This window comes from Leptosomus discolor, chromosome 1 (assembly GCF_034619465.1).
Source record: "Leptosomus discolor isolate bLepDis1 chromosome 1, bLepDis1.hap2, whole genome shotgun sequence".
Lineage (NCBI taxonomy): Eukaryota > Metazoa > Chordata > Aves > Leptosomiformes > Leptosomidae > Leptosomus > Leptosomus discolor.
This window is the reverse complement of record NC_141391.1, coordinates 32,467,293-32,485,297: the sequence shown is the minus strand read 5'-3', so window position 1 is coordinate 32,485,297 and position 18,005 is coordinate 32,467,293. Positions and strand designations below refer to the sequence as shown.

At 61.2% G+C, this 18,005-nt stretch overlaps 3 protein-coding genes across 3 annotated transcripts; all 3 read left to right on the top strand.

Moving 5' to 3' along the window:
• LOC147416210 (E3 ubiquitin-protein ligase PHF7-like) lies at window positions 1–1,828 on the top strand. The gene is made up of 7 exons (XM_086478306.1): window positions 1–46; window positions 386–477; window positions 562–600; window positions 916–1,040; window positions 1,132–1,294; window positions 1,381–1,487; window positions 1,711–1,828. The coding sequence occupies exons 1-7, from the start codon at window positions 1–3 to the stop codon at window positions 1,826–1,828; spliced, it is 690 nt and encodes a 229-aa protein (XP_086334432.1).
• A 5,690-nt stretch (window positions 1,829–7,518) lies between these two features.
• On the top strand, window positions 7,519–9,346 carry LOC147416209 (E3 ubiquitin-protein ligase PHF7-like). The gene is made up of 7 exons (XM_086478202.1): window positions 7,519–7,564; window positions 7,904–7,995; window positions 8,080–8,181; window positions 8,434–8,558; window positions 8,650–8,812; window positions 8,899–9,005; window positions 9,229–9,346. The coding sequence occupies exons 1-7, from the start codon at window positions 7,519–7,521 to the stop codon at window positions 9,344–9,346; spliced, it is 753 nt and encodes a 250-aa protein (XP_086334328.1).
• A 5,366-nt stretch (window positions 9,347–14,712) lies between these two features.
• On the top strand, window positions 14,713–16,540 carry LOC147416208 (E3 ubiquitin-protein ligase PHF7-like). Its single transcript, XM_086478111.1, has 7 exons — window positions 14,713–14,758; window positions 15,098–15,189; window positions 15,274–15,312; window positions 15,628–15,752; window positions 15,844–16,006; window positions 16,093–16,199; window positions 16,423–16,540. Exons 1-7 carry the CDS (start codon window positions 14,713–14,715, stop codon window positions 16,538–16,540), a joined length of 690 nt encoding a protein of 229 aa, XP_086334237.1.
• The last annotated feature ends 1,465 nt before the right edge of the window (window positions 16,541–18,005 follow it).

The window sequence follows — 18,005 nt, the reverse complement described above, 5'->3', positions numbered from 1 at the left end:
ATGTTGGCCGCAAGGAAGAAGAAGGGCCCTGACTCAGACGAGCCGGGTGAGAGCAAAGTATCCCTCCCGCAGCCTGGCAGAGGGGTTGCTGGGGCAGCCAGCGTGGGGCCGAGAGCGGTGGCAGGGGGAGGCAGGAGTTCCCCAACCGCCCTGGGGTTGGCGCAGGGGCCCTCCTTTCCTCTGCAAGTGGGGCCCAGGCTGGGCAGCGGGCACCTGCTGGGACAGCCGTGCCTGCAATGGCCCCTTCTTCTCCAAGGCCTCCAGCCCTGCCCATCTGTCGGCTAGCCAGGGCCAGAGCAGGCTCTCGGGGGCAATCCCTCAGGGACGCTGCCCCCGGCCCCGCAGAGGTGCTCATTCCCGGTCCCATTTGCTCTCTCCCCTCCAGCATGCATGCTGTGTCGCCGGGCAGAGGCTGACCCGGAGGTCTATGGACACAAAGTGGTGAAGCACGGCCTCTGTGTCCATTTCTTTTGCCTGGTGAGTTCCACTGTGGCTCCCTCCAGCTTTCCCACAGGCAGTCCCTGCCACCCTCTCCTCACCAGCTCCTTTTCTCTTCTGCAGCTTTGTGCCAATGACCTTTATCCACAAGCAGACGTGCAAGTAGGACTCCTGGGATTTCTCCCTCAGGATATTAGACGTACAATTTTTCTGGCAAGGCAGAAGGTGAGGACCTGACAAGAGCAGGGAGATTTGTGCCAGGAGAGGTTTGCGGGAGCTTAGCTCAGACCCCGAGAAAGAAATCCCAGCCCTTCCAAGGCACGTCCACAGAGGCCCCAGCACAGGAGCCTCGGCCGCCAGGCAGATCTGCAGTCTGTGACGCAGCAGCGGCCATGTCCTGGGCTCTGCCCAGACGCGTGGGGCTGGCTGTGGAGGCCCTGAGGCTGCCGCTCATGGGGGCTGCTGTGCCTTTTCCAGGTCTGCTTTGTCTGCGGCCAGAGAGGGGCCACCATCACCTGCCGGCAGACGGGCTGCCGCCGCACCTTCCACTTCCCCTGTGCTGTGGAGGGTGAATGCGTCACCCAGTTCCTTCCTCAGTACAGGTACCTCCTCTCCCCTCCTCGCCTCGCCACCACCGTGGAAGGGCCCAGCCAACACTTCTCACCTCACCCATCCCTTGCCTCTTCCCCCCAGGTGCTTCTGCTGGGAGCACCGCCCACAGCAGGCGGTGGAGGCGGCTCCAGCTCCGGAGCAGCAATGCCTCATCTGTCTGGACCCTGTGGGCGACAGAGTGTCCTACGGCACCATGGTGTGCCCAGCGTGCAAACACGCCTGGTTCCACAGGAGCTGCATCCAGGTAGGAGCCGGTCCCTCGCCCCCGGGACACGGCAGGCGCTCAGCAGCACCAGGGCCTCACTCGTGCTCCTTATGTTTCTCCTGCAGGGACAAGCTGTGCACGCTGGCATTTTTTACTTCCAGTGCCCCCTCTGTAGAGATAAGGAACTATTTTGCATGGAAATGCTCATCATGGGAATCCAAGTCCCCTTCAGGTTGGTGTCCTTCTGCCCGCCTCACGAGACAGGAGGGGGCGAGCGCTGTGCCGTGCCAGGGACTGCCCCTGCAGTCCTGGCCCTCTGCTGTCGTGTGAATCCGGGCTTGGGCTTCACAGAGCAGGTGGAAACAGGGCGGGGCCGGGGGGGGGAGAGCAGGGACGCCCTGCATCTGCCTTATGCCAGGGCAGCAGGGCCTCATCACTTTTCCTTTCTCCATCAGACTGCCATCGTGGGAGAACAGGGGTGCATACGCAGCACTAAGAGAGAGAGACATCCGCTGCAGCGCCAGTGAGTGCCTTTGTCCAGGAGGCAGGGAGCAGGCAGAGCAAGAGGGGTAAGTTGCCAAAACTGCACCTCAGGGCTCTGCAGGAGATGTCAGCCTCGTCAAGGGCTTGAGGCGGCAGGACTAAGAACAAGAGCTCTGCCGGACAATCCCGTGCTTGGGTCACGTTGTCCTCACAGCCATGAAACCGTTTTTGTCCCCAGGCCCTGGCAACTGCTCCTGTGCTCCTCCTGCGCTGCCGAGGGCACCCACAGATGCTGCTCCCGCTTGACAAACAGCACGGCCAGCTGGGAGTGCAACAGCTGTGCTGGCCCAGGCGCCGGTAAGAGACAAAGCACCCGGGTGCCCCTGGGCTAGAGCCAGCGGCCAGGCAGGGCCTGGCAACAACGGGTGCCCAGGGAGGGCTTGGCAGAGCGACTCTGCTCCAGGAGGGCTGGGGGCACCGCTCTGGCCTATCCTGCCCCGGACCTGGGGGGCTGTGCCCTTGACCTTCCTGCTTCCCCTTTTAGACTCCGCTGACAGCTCAGACCTCGCCGGCCCCAGCACTGCCAGCTGCTCAGGATCAGGGCCTACCCACGGCTCCCCAGCACGCGACACAGGCAGACCCAGCACCAGCAGCCAGCTGCCATCAGGGTTCTGCCAGGGCTCCCCAAAAACAGAGACCAGCAGCCCCAGCACCGACAGCCAGGCATCACTGGGGTCCTCTCGTGGCTCCCTAGAGTCAGAGACGTGTAGCTCCAGCACCGACAGCCAGCTGGCATCGGGGCCGTCCCACAGCTCCCCAGTGCTTGAGGGCAGCAGCTGTTCCAGCCCACCTGGGCCCGACCGTGTACCAAAGTGCTCCCGGTTGAGCCGTCGGGCCCAAACTCCCTACCGCTGCCCCAGGAGACGCCGCGACAGGAGGCGTGAGCCAGCAGCAAGTGCTGAGAGCAGCACCCCCAGCCAGGCAGCACTGGGGCCGTCCCACAGCTGCCCGGCTCTCAAGACCAGCAGCCCGAGCACCGACAGCCAGGCATCACTGCGGTCCTCCTCTGGCTCTCCACTGTTGGAGAACAGCATCTCCAGCACCGACAGCCAGCTGGCATCGGGGCCGTCCCACAGCTCCCCAGTGCTTGAGGGCAGCAGCTGCTCCAGCCCACCTGGGCCCGACCGTGTACCAAAGCGCTCCCGGTTGAGCCGTGGGGCCCAAACTCCCTACCGCTGCCCCAGGAGACGCCGCGACAGGAGCCATGAGCCAGCAGCAAGTGCTGAGAGCAGCACCCCCAGCCAGGCAGCACTGGGGCCGTCCCACAGCTGCCCGGCTCCCAAGACCAGCAGCCCCAGCACCGACAGCCAGGCGTCACTGGGGTCCTCCTCTGGCTCTCCACTGTTGGAGAACAGCATCTCCAGCACCGACAGCCAGCTGGCATCGGGGCTGTCCCACAGCTCCCCAGTGCTTGAGGGCAGCAGCTGCTCCAGCCCACCTGGGCCCCACCACGTGCCAAAGGGCTCCCGGTTGAGACGTCGGGCCCAAACTCCCTGCTACCGGCCTAGGAGACGCCGCGACAGGAGCCATGAGCCAGCAGCAAGTGCTGAGAGCAGCACCCCCAGCCAGGCAGCACTGGGGCCGTCCCACAGCTGCCCGCCTCCTGAGACCAGCAGCCCCAGCACCACCAGCCAGCTGCCATCAGCGTCTTCCAGCAGCTCCCCAGCACACGAGAGTGGCAGACGTTCCTGCCCCCCTGGGCCCATGAGGATGCGAGACCTCCACCGCTTGCAACGTCGGCCCCAAAACCCTTGCAGCCAGCCCAGACACCGCCGTGCGACCAACCCGGCGCCATCCCCGACGGCTGGCCCTGATCCCCCTCCACTGGCACAATAAAGATGGCAGTTAATCTCTGCACTGGGACATTCCACGCTCATTTCTTGGCTTCCTCCTCTTCCTCCTCCTCCTCCTCTCCCTTTTTCGAGGGGCAGCGTTAGGAGCTGGGCCCACAGGCTTGTCTTCTCCCCGGGGCTTGGCAGCACCTACCCCAGACCTCCCTCCTTACGGGCTGGCCTTGGCCGGCTACCCAGCACCGTGGCCGTGTGCTTCGGGCTTTGCTGGCCCCACAGCCTGGGAAGTTCACACCCACTCCCGCAACCAGAGGGCTCTACCCATGCACCAGCCCCCGCCCCCGCAAGGGTGGACCAGCGCAGCCCAGTCGGTGCCACCGCGCATCTCCTGGCAATGTGGCCTGCGCCCAGCCACCCGGCACGGCCCTCGCGGCTCGTCCCCCAAAGTCACACGCCCCAGCCCCAGACAGTTTCGGCACGCTTCAACTCTCTCTTTTATTCTGGACCAGGCTGTAACCAACTTCCTCTCCTCCCTGGGGCAAAGTGGCAGAGCTGCTTTTCTCTAAACCTTGAGTTGGGTGTCACGTCTGTACTTGTGACAGGAAGATTTCTGTCCATCGTGTTTCTCCAGTACCCAAAGGGCGTCCCCCGTTCCCCAGTTCTGGGTGCAGTTCCCCAACATCAGTGCTGCTGTACCAAACAAAGGATTCCTTCTTGCAGCCTAAGCCAAGAAATCCTTTTTAATAGAGACTGCAAACACCCGGGAAGGAAGTTACGCCACAGACTTCAGGAGAGTCAGAGCAGTACCTGTTACTGAGGGCTTCAGCCCCGTCATACGCCCTTTAGAGCCAAAAAATCACATGCGCTCAACGGGAGGGTAACAAGGGGCCTGGGAACTGTCAGTCATCCCAAAGGATTTCCCTCCTCTTGGAGACCAGCAAGTACCTTTCTCACGCAGGAAGGAGAAAAGGTTTGGTCGCAAAGTGACAGCAAAACAGCTCTGTGGAAGCTGGCGCAGAGCTAGAAGGCTGAATGAGAATACCGGTGACCAAAGCGCTACGGAAATCCCGTGGGGTGGCTGTGTGGTTTTGAACAACCCTCTGCTCCACAGGCAAACTACGGGTGGTCTTACGGTGTGTGCATCAAGTGCCTTCCCGATAGACCTTAATGCAGCATGGAAGCTGGTTCATTGCAGGCAGGAGCAGCTGTCCGCTCTGAGGCAGGCAGGGGAACCTGGGAGACCTGGTGGGCTTTTCTGCCAACCAAGAGGCAATGAGGAAAGAAAGGAGTTCTAGAGGGTCCAAAAGAGAACTGGGTGGCAGCACTTTGTCCTTCTGTTCTTGACTGTCGGCGTTGGGAAGGCGTGAGGTCTAGACGTGGCCAGAACAGGCAGCGCTCTTCAGGGGCACGGCGGTGTGAGCTCCGAATCACTCCTCAGCAACGGCGGAGCTCGAATGGAGCTGGCCAAAGAGCTGTGGTCATGCACGGCCTCGCTCTGAACCCGGGGGCTTGTTCCCTGCCACCGCTCACCTCTGTCGGCATCTAGCTAACGGAGCTCTGTAATGCCCTGGCGTCGGAAGGCCAAGCGGAATCTCAGAAAGCCTGGTCAGAAGGAAACCCTGATCACCAGAGTTTGGCTTGGAAAGGAGCAGAGGATGGCTGAGGACACTCTAACAGCAGGAGCTGCAGGAGGCAGCCTGGGAAGCCTCTAGTCACTCTCAGCAGTGTCAGCTTCTGGTGGTTTCAGGTTTCTCTCTTGGTCCTCAATTGCATTTCGGAGCTGGATTCTCCAATGCTGGATATCGCATTCCTTTTTTCCTACTCTGGTTGTGCCTGAGACACCGCCTGCTTTCTGTCCTGGACTCGCAGCTGAACTGTTCAGAGAAGTCATTGTTGTGCGGGTAACTAAAAGGCTTTTGTTAATGATTAAGCGGTGATCAAATCATAGAATCATAGAATCATAGAATCATCGAATCCTTTTGGTTGGAAAAGACCTTTAAGATCATCAGCTCCAACCATTACCCTAACACTACCAAGCCCACCACTAAACCATGTCCCTAAGCACCACATCTAGACGTCTTTCGAACACCTCCAGGGACGGTGACTCCACCACTTCCCTGGGCAGCCTGTTCCAATGTCTAACCACTCTTTTGGTAAAGAATTTTTTCCTAATATCCAATCTAAATCTGCCCTGGCGCAGCTTGAGGCCATACCTCTTGTCCTGTCACTAGTTACTTGGGAGGAGAGACCAACACCAGCCCCACCACATCTTCCTTTTAGGTAGCTGTAGAGAGCAGGAAGGGCTCCTCTCAGCCTCCTCTTCACTAGGCCAAACACCTCCAGTTCCCTCAGGCGCTCCTCGTAAGACCTGCTTTCCAGACGCCTCACCAGCCTCACTGACTTTCTCTCCACCTGCTCCAGCACCTCAATGTCTTTCCTATACTGTGGCGCCCAAAACTGGACGCAGTACTCAAGGCGTGGTCTCACCAGTGCTGAGTACGGGGGCACGATCACTCCCCGATACCTCCTGGCCACACTATTTCTGATACAGGCTAGGGTGCTGTTGGCCGCCTTGGCCAAATATTAATTAATCAACGATTGAATGAAAATCAAATGGTAATCCAAAGATAAGATTAAGTGTAATTGCATGGTAAGTAGAATCCTAGAAGCATTTAAGTTGGAAAAGACCCTGAAGATCATCAAGCCCAACCCTTAACCTAGCACGGCCAAGCCCACCACTAAACCATGTCCTAAGTGCCACATCTACAGTCTTTTAAATACCTCCAGGGATGGTGTCTCAACCACTTCCCCGGGCAGACTGTGTTAAAGCTTGACAGCGCTCGGCCCATTGGTCCAGCCTGTCCACTTCCCTCTCTAGGGAATTTCTACCCTCAAACAGATCAACGCTCCCACCCAACGCCTCTGAAGCTGCCCCACCACCACTTCCAGTTTCCTGCCCCACCAACAAAAGGCGCAGGCTGACTCTGAAAGGCAGTTCATTGCCTTGGAGAAAGGCCATTTCTGCTGTGACTCCCCAGCTTGCGGTCCCGCTGCTTTTTCTTCTGGAGGCAGCACATCACCAAAGCACTGACGAGTTCAGGAGAAAGATGTTGGGCCACTGCAACATTTAGGTGCCGTCCTGAGGTCCTGTGCTGTGCCCTGGCCACTCACCGCGTCTCAGCGGGGGCGGGGGTGCGAGCCCAGGCCATTCTCAAAGGTCGCTGCAGTGCCCTGTGCCGGGGAGCCCAGAACCGCAGGCAGAACTGCAGATGCAGCCTTCCCGGTGCGGTGCAGGGAGGAAGGATCACCTTCCCCGAGCTGCTGGCAGCGCTCCCCGTGCCGGGGGCAGGAGCAGAGATTTCCCTTGGCCAGGGCTGGAGCCCTGGAGTCGCCCTGCCCAAACGGCACCTTGCGGACACAGCGCCATCCTCGACGGCTGCCCCGGGGGACCTGGCATTCGACTATGCACTTGCTGCAGGAGCGGCCATCCTGGCTACGCGGGTGCGAGGGCTCGGGCCCCCGCCTCGCCCTTCACACCCACCCCTCCGCAGCGGTGGTCGTCTCAGAGTGGGTGGATGGTGGCCGAGGGCGTCCCTGCCCGTCTCTGGCGCTGATGTCACAGTGGCCACAGTGACGCGCAGGGGCAAGCCAACAAAAAGGAGCACTGGGCTCAGGCCATGCGTCAGTGCCACCTGGGGAGGTGAGGAGAGGGCAGGGGAGGGACGGGGCTTGCACGGGGCAGCTGAGGAAGGAGGAGGCCCCACACCTCGGGGCTCTGGGCCTGTGCTGCAAGCTCACCCGCGCCTCGCTTCTCCCTCACCCATGTCCTGCTTCTCCCTCAGAGTCAGCAGAGGAGCATTTGCAGGAGACATAGCCCGGCGCTGCTGGGACAGGGACTCTCCAAACGCACGCTCGCTGTTGATGGCCCCCATGTTGGCCGCAAGGAAGAAGAAGGGCCCTGACTCAGACGAGCCGGGTGAGAGCAAAGTATCCCTCCCGCAGCCTGGCAGAGGGGTTGCTGGGGCAGCCAGCGTGGGGCCGAGAGCGGTGGCAGGGGGAGGCAGGAGTTCCCCAACCGCCCTGGGGTTGGCGCAGGGGCCCTCCTTTCCTCTGCAAGTGGGGCCCAGGCTGGGCAGCGGGCACCTGCTGGGACAGCCGTGCCTGCAATGGCCCCTTCTTCTCCAAGGCCTCCAGCCCTGCCCATCTGTCGGCTAGCCAGGGCCAGAGCAGGCTCTCGGGGGCAATCCCTCAGGGACGCTGCCCCCGGCCCCGCAGAGGTGCTCATTCCCGGTCCCATTTGCTCTCTCCCCTCCAGCATGCATGCTGTGTCGCCGGGCAGAGGCTGACCCGGAGGTCTATGGACACAAAGTGGTGAAGCACGGCCTCTGTGTCCATTTCTTTTGCCTGGTGAGTTCCACTGTGGCTCCCTCCAGCTTTCCCACAGGCAGTCCCTGCCACCCTCTCCTCACCAGCTCCTTTTCTCTTCTGCAGCTTTGTGCCAATGACCTTTATCAACAAGCAGACGTGGAAGTGGGACTCCTGGGATTTCTCCCTGAGGATATTACACATACAATTTGTCTGGCAGTGCAGAAGGTGAGGACCTGACAAGAGCAGGGAGATTTGTGCCAGGAGAGGTTTGCGGGAGCTTAGCTCAGACCCCGAGAAAGAAATCCCAGCCCTTCCAAGGCACGTCCACAGAGGCCCCAGCACAGGAGCCTCGGCCGCCAGGCAGATCTGCAGTCTGTGACGCAGCAGCGGCCATGTCCTGGGCTCTGCCCAGACGCGTGGGGCTGGCTGTGGAGGCCCTGAGGCTGCCGCTCATGGGGGCTGCTGTGCCTTTTCCAGGTCTGCTTTGTCTGCGGCCAGAGAGGGGCCACCATCACCTGCCGGCAGACGGGCTGCCGCCGCACCTTCCACTTCCCCTGTGCTGTGGAGGGTGAATGCGTCACCCAGTTCCTTCCTCAGTACAGGTACCTCCTCTCCCCTCCTCGCCTCGCCACCACCGTGGAAGGGCCCAGCCAACACTTCTCACCTCACCCATCCCTTGCCTCTTCCCCCCAGGTGCTTCTGCTGGGAGCACCGCCCACAGCAGGCGGTGGAGGCGGCTCCAGCTCCAGAGCAGCAATGCCTCATCTGTCTGGACCCTGTGGGCGACAGAGTGTCCTACGGCACCATGGTGTGCCCAGCGTGCAAACACGCCTGGTTCCACAGGAGCTGCATCCAGGTAGGAGCCGGTCCCTCACCCCCGGGACACGGCAGGCGCTCAGCAGCACCAGGGCCTCACTCGTGCTCCTTATGTTTCTCCTGCAGGGACAAGCTGTGCACGCTGGCATTTTTTACTTCCAGTGCCCCCTCTGTAGAGATAAGGAACTATTTTGCATGGAAATGCTCATCATGGGGATCCGAGTCCCCTTCAGGTTGGTGTCCTTCTGCCCGCCTCACGAGACAGGAGGGGGCGAGCGCTGTGCCGTGCCAGGGACTGCCCCTGCAGTCCTGGCCCTCTGCTGTCGTGTGAATCCGGGCTTGGGCTTCACAGAGCAGGTGGAAACAGGGCGGGGCCGGGGGGGGGAGAGCAGGGACGCCCTGCATCTGCCTTATGCCAGGGCAGCAGGGCCTCATCACTTTTCCTTTCTCCATCAGACTGCCATCGTGGGAGAACTGGGGTGCATACGCAGCACTAATAGAGAGACACAACCGCTGCAGCGCCAGTGAGTGCCTTTGTCCAGGAGGCAGGGAGCAGGCAGAGCAAGAGGGGTAAGTTGCCAAAACTGCACCTCAGGGCTCTGCAGGAGATGTCAGCCTCGCCAAGGGCTTGAGGCGGCAGGACTAAGAACAAGAGCTCTGCCGGACAATCCCGTGCTTGGGTCACGTTGTCCTCACAGCCATGAAACCGTTTTTGTCCCCAGGCCCTGGCAACTGCTCCTGTGCTCCTCCTGCGCTGCCGAGGGCACCCACAGATGCTGCTCCCGCTTGACAAACAGCACGGCCAGCTGGGAGTGCAACAGCTGTGCTGGCCCAGGCGCCGGTAAGAGACAAAGCACCCGGGTGCCCCTGGGCTAGAGCCAGCGGCCAGGCAGGGCCTGGCAACAACGGGTGCCCAGGGAGGGCTTGGCAGAGCGACTCTGCTCCAGGAGGGCTGGGGGCACCGCTCTGGCCTATCCTGCCCCGGACCTGGGGGGCTGTGCCCTTGACCTTCCTGCTTCCCCTTTTAGACTCCGCTGACAGCTCAGACCTCGCCGGCCCCAGCACTGCCAGCTGCTCAGGATCAGGGCCTACCCACGGCTCCCCAGCACGCGACACAGGCAGACCCAGCACCAGCAGCCAGCTGCCATCAGGGTTCTGCCAGGGCTCCCCAAAAACAGAGACCAGCAGCCCCAGCACCGACAGCCAGGCATCACTGGGGTCCTCTCGTGGCTCCCTAGAGTCAGAGACGTGTAGCTCCAGCACCGACAGCCAGCTGGCATCGGGGCCGTCCCACAGCTCCCCAGTGCTTGAGGGCAGCAGCTGCTCCAGCCCACCTGGGCCCGACCGTGTACCAAAGCGCTCCCGGTTGAGCCGTCGGGCCCAAACTCCCTACCGCTGCCCCAGGAGACGCCGCGACAGGAGGCGTGAGCCAGCAGCAAGTGCTGAGAGCAGCACCCCCAGCCAGGCAGCACTGGGGCCGTCCCACAGCTGCCCGGCTCTCAAGACCAGCAGCCCCAGCACCGACAGCCAGGCGTCACTGCGGTCCTCCTCTGGCTCTCCACTGTTGGAGAACAGCATCTCCAGCACCGACAGCCAGCTGGCATCGGGGCTGTCCCACAGCTCCCCAGTGCTTGAGGGCAGCAGCTGCTCCAGCCCACCTGGGCCCCACCACGTGCCAAAGCGCTCCCGGTTGAGACGTCGGGCCCAAACTCCCTGCTACCGGCCTAGGAGACGCCGCGACAGGAGCCATGAGCCAGCAGCAAGTGCTGAGAGCAGCACCCCCAGCCAGGCAGCACTGGGGCCGTCCCACAGCTGCCCGCCTCCTGAGACCAGCAGCCCCAGCACCACCAGCCAGCTGCCATCAGCGTCTTCCAGCAGCTCCCCAGCACACGAGAGTGGCAGACGTTCCTGCCCCCCTGGGCCCATGAGGATGCGAGACCTCCACCGCTTGCAACGTCGGCCCCAAAACCCTTGCATCCAGCCCAGACACCGCCGTGCGACCAACCCGGCGCCATCCCCGACGGCTGGCCCTGATCCCCCTCCACTGGCACAATAAAGATGGCAGTTAATCTCTGCACTGGGACATTCCACGCTCATTTATTGGCTTCCTCCTCTTCCTCCTCCTCCTCCTCTCCCTTTTTCGAGGGGCAGCGTTAGGGGCTGGGCCCACAGGCTTGTCTTCTCCCCGGGGCTTGGCAGCACCTACCCCAGACCTCCCTCCTTACGGGCTGGCCTTGGCCGGCTACCCAGCACCGTGGCCGTGTGCTTCGGGCTTTGCTGGCCCCACAGCCTGGGAAGTTCACACCCACTCCCGCAACCAGAGGGCTCTACCCATGCACCAGCCCCCGCCCCCGCAAGGGTGGACCAGCGCAGCCCAGTCGGTGCCACCGCCCATCTCCTGGCAATGTGGCCTGCGCCCAGCCACCCGGCACGGCCCTCGCGGCTCGTCCCCCAAAGTCACACGCCCCAGCCCCAGACAGTTTTGGCACGCTTCAACTCTCTCTTTTATTCTGGACCAGGCTGTAACCAACTTCCTCTCCTCCCTGGGGCAAAGTGGCAGAGCTGCTTTTCTCTAAACCTTGAGTTGGATGTCACGTCTGTACTTGTGACAGGAAGATTTCTGTCCATCGTGTTTCTCCAGTACCCAAAGGGCGTCCCCCGTTCCCCAATTCTGGGTGCTGTTCCCCAACATCAGTGCTGCTGTACCAAACAAAGGATTCCTTCTTGCAGCCTAAGCCAAGAAATCCTTTTTAATAGAGACTGCAAACACCCGGGAAGGAAGTTACGCCACAGACTTCAGGAGAGTCAGAGCAGTACCTGTTACTGAGGGCTTCAGCCCCGTCATACGCCCTTCAGAGCCAAAAAATCACATGCGCTCAACGGGAGGGTAACAAGGGGCCTGGGAACTGTCAGTCATCCAAAAGGATTTCCCTCCTCTTGGAGACCAGCAAGTACCTTTCTCACGCAGGAAGGAGAAAAGGTTTGGTCGCAAAGTGACAGCAAAACAGCTCTGTGGAAGCTGGCGCAGAGCTAGAAGGCTGAATGAGAATACCGGTGACCAAAGCGCTACGGAAATCCCGTGGGGTGGCTGTGTGGTTTTGAACAACCCTCTGCTCCACAGGCAAACTACGGGTGGTCTTACGGTGTGTGCATCAAGTGCCTTCCCGATAGACCTTAATGCAGCATGGAAGCTGGTTCATTGCAGGCAGGAGCAGCTGTCCGCTCTGAGGCAGGCAGGGGAACCTGGGAGACCTGGTGGGCTTTTCTGCCAACCAAGAGGCAATGAGGAAAGAAAGGAGCTCTAGAGGGTCCAAAAGAGAACTGGGTGGCAGCACTTTGTCCTTCTGTTCTTGACTGTCGGCGTTGGGAAGGCGTGAGGTCTAGACGTGGCCAGAACAGGCAGCGCTCTTCAGGGGCACGGCGGTGTGAGCTCCGAATCACTCCTCAGCAACGGCGGAGCTCGAATGGAGCTGGCCAAAGAGCTGTGGTCATGCACGGCCTCGCTCTGAACCCGGGGGCTTGTTCCCTGCCACCGCTCACCTCTGTCGGCATCTAGCTAACGGAGCTCTGTAATGCCCTGGCGTCGGAAGGCCAAGCGGAATCTCAGAAAGCCTGGTAAGAGGGAAACCCTGAACACCAGAGTTTGGCTTGGAAAGGAGCAGAGGATGGCTGAGGACACTCTAACAGCAGGAGCTGCAGGAGGCAGCCTGGGAAGCCTCTAGTCACTCTCAGCAGTGTCAGCTTCTGGCGGCTTCAGGTTTCTCTCTTGGTCCTCAATTGCATTTCGGAGCTGGATTCTCCAATGCTGGATTTTGCATTCCTTTTTTCCTACTCTGGTTGTGCCTGAGACACCGCCTGCTTTCTGTCCTGGACTCGCAGCTGAACTGTTCAGAGAAGTCATTGTTGTGCGGGTAACTAAAAGGCTTTTGTTAATGATTAAGCGGTGATCAAATCATAGAATCATAGAATCATAGAATCATCGAATCCTTTTGGTTGGAAAAGACCTTTAAGATCATCAGCTCCAACCATTACCCTAACACTACCAAGCCCACCACTAAACCATGTCCCTAAGCACCACATCTAGACGTCTTTCGAACACCTCCAGGGATGGTGACTCCACCACTTCCCTGGGCAGCCTGTTCCAATGTCTAACCACTCTTTTGGTAAAGAATTTTTTCCTAATATCCAATCTAAATCTGCCCTGGCGCAGCTTGAGGCCGTACCTCTTGTCCTGTCACTAGTTACTTGGGAGGAGAGACCAACACCAGCCCCACCACATCTTCCTTTTAGGTAGCTGTAGAGAGCAGGAAGGGCTCCTCTCAGCCTCCTCTTCACTAGGCCAAACACCTCCAGTTCCCTCAGGCGCTCCTCGTAAGACCTGCTTTCCAGACGCCTCACCAGCCTCACTGACTTTCTCTCCACCTGCTCCAGCACCTCAATGTCTTTCCTATACTGTGGCGCCCAAAACTGGACGCAGTACTCAAGGCGTGGTCTCACCAGTGCTGAGTACGGGGGCACGATCACTCCCCGATACCTCCTGGCCACACTATTTCTGATACAGGCTAGGGTGCTGTTGGCCGCCTTGGCCAAATATTAATTAATCAACGATTGAATGAAAATCAAATGGTAATCCAAAGATAAGATTAAGTGTAATTGCATGGTAAGTAGAATCCTAGAAGCATTTAAGTTGGAAAAGACCCTGAAGATCATCAAGCCCAACCCTTAACCTAGCACGGCCAAGCCCACCACTAAACCATGTCCTAAGTGCCACATCTACAGTCTTTTAAATACCTCCAGGGATGGTGTCTCAACCACTTCCCCGGGCAGACTGTGTTAAAGCTTGACAGCGCTCGGCCCATTGGTCCAGCCTGTCCACTTCCCTCTCTAGGGAATTTCTACCCTCAAACAGATCAACGCTCCCACCCAACGCCTCTGAAGCTGCCCCACCACCACTTCCAGTTTCCTGCCCCACCAACAAAAGGCGCAGGCTGACTCTGAAAGGCAGTTCATTGCCTTGGAGAAAGGCCATTTCTGCTGTGACTCCCCAGCTTGCGGTCCCGCTGCTTTTTCTTCTGGAGGCAGCACATCACCAAAGCACTGACGAGTTCAGGAGAAAGATGTTGGGCCACTGCAACATTTAGGTGCCGTCCTGAGGTCCTGTGCTGTGCCCTGGCCACTCACCGCGTCTCAGCGGGGGCGGGGGTGCGAGCCCAGGCCATTCTCAAAGGTCGCTGCAGTGCCCTGTGCCGGGGAGCCCAGAACCGCAGGCAGAACTGCAGATGCAGCCTTCCCGGTGCGGTGCAGGGAGGAAGGATCACCTTCCCCGAGCTGCTGGCAGCGCTCCCCGTGCCGGGGGCAGGAGCAGAGATTTCCCTTGGCCAGGGCTGGAGCCCTGGAGTCGCCCTGCCCAAACGGCACCTTGCGGACACAGCGCCATCCTCGACGGCTGCCCCGGGGGACCTGGCATTCGACTATGCACTTGCTGCAGGAGCGGCCATCCTGGCTACACGGGTGCGAGGGCTCGGGCCCCCGCCTCGCCCTTCACACCCACCCCTCCGCAGCGGTGGTCGTCTCAGAGTGGGTGGATGGTGGCCGAGGGCGTCCCTGCCCGTCTCTGGCGCTGATGTCACAGTGGCCACAGTGACGCGCAGGGGCAAGCCAACAAAAAGGAGCACTGGGCTCAGGCCATGCGTCAGTGCCACCTGGGGAGGTGAGGAGAGGGCAGGGGAGGGACGGGGCTTGCACGGGGCAGCTGAGGAAGGAGGAGGCCCCACACCTCGGGGCTCTGGGCCTGTGCTGCAAGCTCACCCGCGCCTCGCTTCTCCCTCACCCATGTCCTGCTTCTCCCTCAGAGTCAGCAGAGGAGCATTTGCAGGAGACATAGCCCGGCGCTGCTGGGACAGGGACTCTCCAAACGCACGCTCGCTGTTGATGGCCCCCATGTTGGCCGCAAGGAAGAAGAAGGGCCCTGACTCAGACGAGCCGGGTGAGAGCAAAGTATCCCTCCCGCAGCCTGGCAGAGGGGTTGCTGGGGCAGCCAGCGTGGGGCCGAGAGCGGTGGCAGGGGGAGGCAGGAGTTCCCCAACCGCCCTGGGGTTGGCGCAGGGGCCCTCCTTTCCTCTGCAAGTGGGGCCCAGGCTGGGCAGCGGGCACCTGCTGGGACAGCCGTGCCTGCAATGGCCCCTTCTTCTCCAAGGCCTCCAGCCCTGCCCATCTGTCGGCTAGCCAGGGCCAGAGCAGGCTCTCGGGGGCAATCCCTCAGGGACGCTGCCCCCGGCCCCGCAGAGGTGCTCATTCCCGGTCCCATTTGCTCTCTCCCCTCCAGCATGCATGCTGTGTCGCCGGGCAGAGGCTGACCCGGAGGTCTATGGACACAAAGTGGTGAAGCACGGCCTCTGTGTCCATTTCTTTTGCCTGGTGAGTTCCACTGTGGCTCCCTCCAGCTTTCCCACAGGCAGTCCCTGCCACCCTCTCCTCACCAGCTCCTTTTCTCTTCTGCAGCTTTGTGCCAATGACCTTTATCCACAAGCAGACGTGCAAGTAGGACTCCTGGGATTTCTCCCTGAGGATATTAGACGTACAATTTTTCTGGCAAGGCAGAAGGTGAGGACCTGACAAGAGCAGGGAGATTTGTGCCAGGAGAGGTTTGCGGGAGCTTAGCTCAGACCCCGAGAAAGAAATCCCAGCCCTTCCAAGGCACGTCCACAGAGGCCCCAGCACAGGAGCCTCGGCCGCCAGGCAGATCTGCAGTCTGTGACGCAGCAGCGGCCATGTCCTGGGCTCTGCCCAGACGCGTGGGGCTGGCTGTGGAGGCCCTGAGGCTGCCGCTCATGGGGGCTGCTGTGCCTTTTCCAGGTCTGCTTTGTCTGCGGCCAGAGAGGGGCCACCATCACCTGCCGGCAGACGGGCTGCCGCCGCACCTTCCACTTCCCCTGTGCTGTGGAGGGTGAATGCGTCACCCAGTTCCTTCCTCAGTACAGGTACCTCCTCTCCCCTCCTCGCCTCGCCACCACCGTGGAAGGGACCAGCCAACACTTCTCACCTCACCCATCCCTTGCCTCTTCCCCCCAGGTGCTTCTGCTGGGAGCACCGCCCACAGCAGGCGGTGGAGGCGGCTCCAGCTCCGGAGCAGCAATGCCTCATCTGTCTGGACCCTGTGGGCGACAGAGTGTCCTACGGCACCATGGTGTGCCCAGCGTGCAAACACGCCTGGTTCCACAGGAGCTGCATCCAGGTAGGTGCCGGTCCCTCACCCCCGGGACACGGCAGGCGCTCAGCAGCACCAGGGCCTCACTCGTGCTCCTTATGTTTCTCCTGCAGGGACAAGCTGTGCACGCTGGCATTTTTTACTTCCAGTGCCCCCTCTGTAGAGATAAGGAACTATTTTGCATGGAAATGCTCATCATGGGGATCCGAGTCCCCTTCAGGTTGGTGTCCTTCTGCCCGCCTCACGAGACAGGAGGGGGCGAGCGCTGTGCCGTGCCAGGGACTGCCCCTGCAGTCCTGGCCCTCTGCTGTCGTGTGAATCCGGGCTTGGGCTTCACAGAGCAGGTGGAAACAGGGCGGGGCCGGGGGGGGGAGAGCAGGGACGCCCTGCATCTGCCTTATGCCAGGGCAGCAGGGCCTCATCACTTTTCCTTTCTCCATCAGACTGCCATCGTGGGAGAACTGGGGTGCATACGCAGCACTAATAGAGAGACACAACCGCTGCAGCGCCAGTGAGTGCCTTTGTCCAGGAGGCAGGGAGCAGGCAGAGCAAGAGGGGTAAGTTGCCAAAACTGCACCTCAGGGCTCTGCAGGAGATGTCAGCCTCGCCAAGGGCTTGAGGCGGCAGGACTAAGAACAAGAGCTCTGCCGGACAATCCCGTGCTTGGGTCACGTTGTCCTCACAGCCATGAAACCGTTTTTGTCCCCAGGCCCTGGCAACTGCTCCTGTGCTCCTCCTGCGCTGCCGAGGGCACCCACAGATGCTGCTCCCGCTTGACAAACAGCACGGCCAGCTGGGAGTGCAACAGCTGTGCTGGCCCAGGCGCCGGTAAGAGACAAAGCACCCGGGTGCCCCTGGGCTAGAGCCAGCGGCCAGGCAGGGCCTGGCAACAACGGGTGCCCAGGGAGGGCTTGGCAGAGCGACTCTGCTCCAGGAGGGCTGGGGGCACCGCTCTGGCCTATCCTGCCCCGGACCTGGGGGGCTGTGCCTTTGACCTTCCTGCTTCCCCTTTTAGACTCCGCTGACAGCTCAGACCTCGCCGGCCCCAGCACTGCCAGCTGCTCAGGATCAGGGCCTACCCACGGCTCCCCGGCACGCGACACAGGCAGACCCAGCACCAGCAGCCAGCTGCCATCAGCGTCCTGCCAGGGCTCCCCAAAACCAGAGACCAGCAGCCCCAGCACCGACAGCCAGGCATCACTGGGGTCCTCTCGTGGCTCCCTAGAGTCAGAGACGTGTAGCTCCAGCACCGACAGCCAGCTGGCATCGGGGCCGTCCCACAGCTCCCCAGTGCTTGAGGGCAGCAGCTGTTCCAGCCCACCTGGGCCCGACCGTGTGCCAAAGTGCTCCCGGTTGAGCCGTCGGGCCCAAACTCCCTACTGCTGCCCCAGGAGACGCCACGACAGGAGGCGTGAGCCAGCAGCAAGTGCTGAGACCAGCACCCCCAGCCAGGCAGCACTGGGGCCGTCCCACAGCTGCCCGGCTCTCAAGACCAGCAGCCCCAGCACCGACAGCCAGGCGTCACTGCGGTCCTCCTCTGGCTCTCCACTGTTGGAGAACAGCATCTCCAGCACCGACAGCCAGCTGGCATCGGGGCTGTCCCACAGCTCCCCAGTGCTTGAGGGCAGCAGCTGCTCCAGCCCACCTGGGCCCCACCACGTGCCAAAGCGCTCCCGGTTGAGACGTCGGGCCCAAACTCCCTACTACCGGCCCAGGAGACGCCGCGACAGGAGCCATGAGCCAGCAGCAAGTGCTGAGAGCAGCACCCCCAGCCAGGCAGAACTGGGACTGTCCCACAGCTGCCCGCCTCCTGAGACCAGCAGCCCCAGCACCACCAGCCAGCTGCCATCAGCGTCTTCCAGCAGCTCCCCAGCACACGAGAGTGGCAGACGTTCCTGCCCCCCTGGGCCCATGAGGATGCGAGACCTCCACCGCTTGCAACGTCGGCCCCAAAACCCTTGCAGCCAGCCCAGACACCGCCGTGCGACCAACCCGGCGCCATCCCCGACGGCTGGCCCTGATCCCC

Coding starts and splice junctions, on each gene's coding strand:
- LOC147416210 (XM_086478306.1), top strand. CDS start 1: ATGTTGGCCGCAAGGAAGAAGAAGGGCCCTGACTCAGACGAGCCGG. Junction 478..561: donor GTGTCCATTTCTTTTGCCTG/GTGAGTTCCACT, acceptor TCTCTTCTGCAG/CTTTGTGCCAATGACCTTTA. Junction 1,295..1,380: donor TCCACAGGAGCTGCATCCAG/GTAGGAGCCGGT, acceptor TTTCTCCTGCAG/GGACAAGCTGTGCACGCTGG.
- LOC147416209 (XM_086478202.1), top strand. CDS start 7,519: ATGTTGGCCGCAAGGAAGAAGAAGGGCCCTGACTCAGACGAGCCGG. Junction 7,996..8,079: donor GTGTCCATTTCTTTTGCCTG/GTGAGTTCCACT, acceptor TCTCTTCTGCAG/CTTTGTGCCAATGACCTTTA. Junction 8,813..8,898: donor TCCACAGGAGCTGCATCCAG/GTAGGAGCCGGT, acceptor TTTCTCCTGCAG/GGACAAGCTGTGCACGCTGG.
- LOC147416208 (XM_086478111.1), top strand. CDS start 14,713: ATGTTGGCCGCAAGGAAGAAGAAGGGCCCTGACTCAGACGAGCCGG. Junction 14,759..15,097: donor CCCTGACTCAGACGAGCCGG/GTGAGAGCAAAG, acceptor TCTCCCCTCCAG/CATGCATGCTGTGTCGCCGG. Junction 16,200..16,422: donor GGGATCCGAGTCCCCTTCAG/GTTGGTGTCCTT, acceptor TTTCTCCATCAG/ACTGCCATCGTGGGAGAACT.